We start from the raw sequence: 3541 nt of genomic DNA, 5'->3' as shown, positions 1-3541 counted from the left end.
ATTAAAGCATGAACATTAAAGTGTGAACAATAAAGCATGAACATTAAAGTGTGAACATTAAAGCATGAACATTAAAGCATGAACATTAAAGTGTGAACATTAAAGCATGAACATTAAAGCATGAACATTAAAGCGTGAACATTAAAGCATGAACATTAAAGCGTGAACATTAAAGTGTGAACATTAAAGTGTGAACATTAAAGCATGAACATTAAAGCATGAACATTAAAGCGTGAACATTAAAGCGTGAACATTAAAGTGTGAACATTAAAGCGTGAACATTAAAGCATGAACATTAAAGCGTGAACATTAAAGCATGAACATTAAAGCATGAACATTAAAGCATGAACATTAAAGCATGAACATTAAAGCACGAACATTAAAGCGTGAACATTAAAGTGTGAACATTAAAGCATGAACATTAAAGCATGAACATTAAAGTGTGAACATTAAAGTGTGAACATTAAAGTGTGAACATTAAAGCATGAACATTAAAGCATGAACATTAAAGTGTGAACATTAAAGTGTGAACATTAAAGTGTGAACATTAGAGCACGAACATTAAAGCACGAACATTAAAGCACGAACATTAAAGCACGAACATTAAAGCACGAACATTAAAGCGTGAACATCAGCAGGAGAGGACCCTTTCAAAGTTGATGTGTTTAACTGTTGTTTTAATAAATGGTCGGTAGAAGAAGTTTTCTTACGCTCCTGACTCGAGCCCCGAGGTCCTCGATGAACACTTTCCGAAGGTGGTTCAGAGTCTGCAGCTCTCTGGCCTGTGGGAGGACACACAATAAGACATCTAATATAGAGACATCTAATAAAGAGACATCTAATATAGAGACATCTAATAAAGATATAAGACCCACGCACCACCGTGTCCTCCAGACCCTTCAGGTCCTCTTTGGCTTGTTCCCTCTTCTCGTTCAGGAACCTGAGAGCTCACAACACAAACAGCTGATGTTATATCTTCACATGATATTATCATGTTATAGTGATGTATTGTTGGACGTGCACCAACTCACATGAGTTTCTGCAGTTTCTGCTCCTTGTTGTGGTCCTCAGCCTTCAGCTTGTCGCAGTCTGACTGCAGCTTCCTGACCTCCAGCTGCAGAGCCTGGGTCAGACTGAGGAAACACATCACATCAGCATGCTCACTATCATACTGTATATCATTTCATAAATATGTATGGATATTGATATTGATGTGGCCAGGGAAAAGAAAGTTTGGGGCTCTCTGCTAGAACTGCCACTCCTGCGACCCGACCACGGATAAGCGGGAGAAGATGGATGGAAATATGTATGGACTCTTTGAGTTTGCACCCTGTTAGGGGTGTAACGGTATCCGTATTCGCTCCTTGACGTCACGGTTCGGTGCATGCAGTCACACGACGAATACGCCTTTTTTTTACGAGTGGGAAAAAAGGTCTGTCATTCAGGGCAGTATTCACTACACTATTTATAATCCAGGGGGCGGTATTGCGCCTAAAAGCTGTTTGCCTGCCGCCCTAAAACAACAAATGAAGAACAAGAAGAAAACACAACAACAAAACGAACAAAATACAAGAAGAAGAAAAGTTAGTAAGGCGAGTTCAGATAACACACAGGAGCTAGAACCCACCTGCCTCTTTTAAATCAGCTGTGTGGGAATATTTCGGGTTCCCTGCGGACTACAATAACGATGGAGTGCGAGTGGTGGATCGGACGAGGCCGGTGTGTCGGCGTTGTTCGACAGCGGTGCGGTACGCTAATGGTAACACACGCCAAACATGTTAAAAGGTCTATTGAGAGAGAGGCTGGTCAGATTTTGACATTGCAAACCACCAGGGCAGTCAGAATCTCTGGCTGTGTGACTTGTGATGTGAATTTCTCCGGCCGATACTTGTAATAAACATCAGTGTTTGACATCAAAGCTCCAACTCTCCTTGTGTCTCTCTGAGTCCTGACTCTCCATTGCTGCAGAAGTTTCCCTTACATACCTTATAAACTGTTCTGTCTGATGTCGTCTGGCAGGCGGTACCGCAGCATCAGGACTAAAACCACCAGACTCAGGGACAGCATCAGGACTACAACCACCAGACTCAGGGACAGCATCAGGACTAAAACCACCAGACTCAGGGAGAGCATCAGGACTACAACCACCAGACTCAGGGACAGTTTCAGGACTAAAACCTCCAGACTCAGGGACAGTTTCAGGACTAAAACCACCAGACTCAGGGACAGCATCAGGACTAAAACCACCAGACTCAGAGACAGCATCAGGACTAAAACCACCAGACTCAGAGACAGCATCAGGACTAAAACCACCAGACTCAGAGACAGCATCAGGACTAAAACCACCAGACTCAGGGACAGCATCAGGACTAAAACCACCAGACTCAGAGACAGCATCAGGACTAAAACCACCAGACTCAGGGACAGCATCAGGACTAAAACCACCAGACTGAGAGACATTTTCATCCCAATTCAGATTATTAAATACCTGGACTCTGTAAAGAACAACCAGAAACATTAACCTGTTTGCATCTTTATTTCTCTAAATATTATATTCCATTTACGTGTAAAAAGACTCCTCTTGCACATCTCAAGACATTCTTGTTGGGAAAATATAGATTTTTCTCACAATTCTCTCAATTTTATTTCTCTTGTTATTTCTTTCACTATTTGTATTGGTTTAATTAGTCTGCACCCTGTAACACATATGATGTAATATATATGTAACACGTACTCTTTGAGGCGCTCCCCCTCTCGGTGCTTCAGCTCGATCTCGTCTCTCAGGCGGCTCAGCTGTTTGTGGTGAACCTCTCTGTGGTTCTCCATCTGCTCCTCCAGAGTCCTCTGCACGGCAACACACGTCACTTCATTATTTAATATCAACCTACAGTAGGTATTAACAACAAACTGTTCTGATGAATAGCCTTCTTTACTAAATCCTGTGAACATCACAACACAGAGGCTCTGGGACACTTCAACAGTTACTGAGTGTCTTGCTGCAGATCCACCCGTACCTTCATCTCCTCTGCGTCCTGCAGGCGGCTCATGTGCTCCTTCTCTTTATCCGTCACCTTCCCGTGCTGCATCTGACCTGCACACACACACACACACACACGGTGTTATGAATGTGTTCAATGTTAACCGAACGTCAGCCAATTAGAGAGCAGCGTTTCCTATCACCATGGCGACTGACCTTGAGCGTGCAGCTTGGCCGCCTCCTCCATCAGAGCGTCCTGACTCTCCTCCAGCTGCCTCTTCTTCTGCTCCAATCCCTGCAGAGCCTCCGTCAGCGAGCACACCTTCGCCTGGAGCTGCAGGAACATCAGCGTTACAGTCATGTATTCATTAGGAACAGAGAGTCTGCACAGGTGAATCCCTAAGTATCTGCAGGTGTTACCTGGATGACTGAGTGAGTGTTAGTATCTGTGTTACCTGAGTGACTGAGTGAGTGTTAGTATCTGTGTTACCTGAGTGACTGAGTGAGTGTTAGTATCTGTGTTACCTGAGTGACTGAGTGAGTGTTAGTATCTGTGTTACCTGA

General features: G+C 43.5%; 1 protein-coding gene across 1 annotated transcript in view; it reads right to left on the bottom strand.

Moving 5' to 3' along the window:
- The window catches only part of LOC104942427 (ubiquitin-protein ligase E3B-like), a 9780-nt gene extending 6442 nt beyond the window's left edge, over positions 1–3338 (bottom strand). Inside the window, exons 1-6 of the mRNA XM_010767646.1 lie at positions 3194–3338; positions 3015–3091; positions 2735–2844; positions 1032–1133; positions 880–940; positions 711–782 (exon numbers count right to left, since the gene is read on the bottom strand). Coding sequence (XP_010765948.1) covers positions 711–782; positions 880–940; positions 1032–1133; positions 2735–2844; positions 3015–3091; positions 3194–3338 — 567 coding nt within the window. The remainder of the gene's footprint in view (positions 1–710; positions 783–879; positions 941–1031; positions 1134–2734; positions 2845–3014; positions 3092–3193) is intronic.
- Between the last annotated feature and the right edge of the window lie 203 nt (positions 3339–3541).

This window comes from Notothenia coriiceps, unplaced genomic scaffold, assembly GCF_000735185.1.
Source record: "Notothenia coriiceps isolate Sejong01 unplaced genomic scaffold, NC01 NC01_scaffold00004495, whole genome shotgun sequence".
Taxonomy (NCBI): Eukaryota; Metazoa; Chordata; class Actinopteri; order Perciformes; family Nototheniidae; genus Notothenia; species Notothenia coriiceps.
Note: the sequence above shows the minus strand (reverse complement) of the source record. Positions and strands in the feature narration are given on the sequence as shown.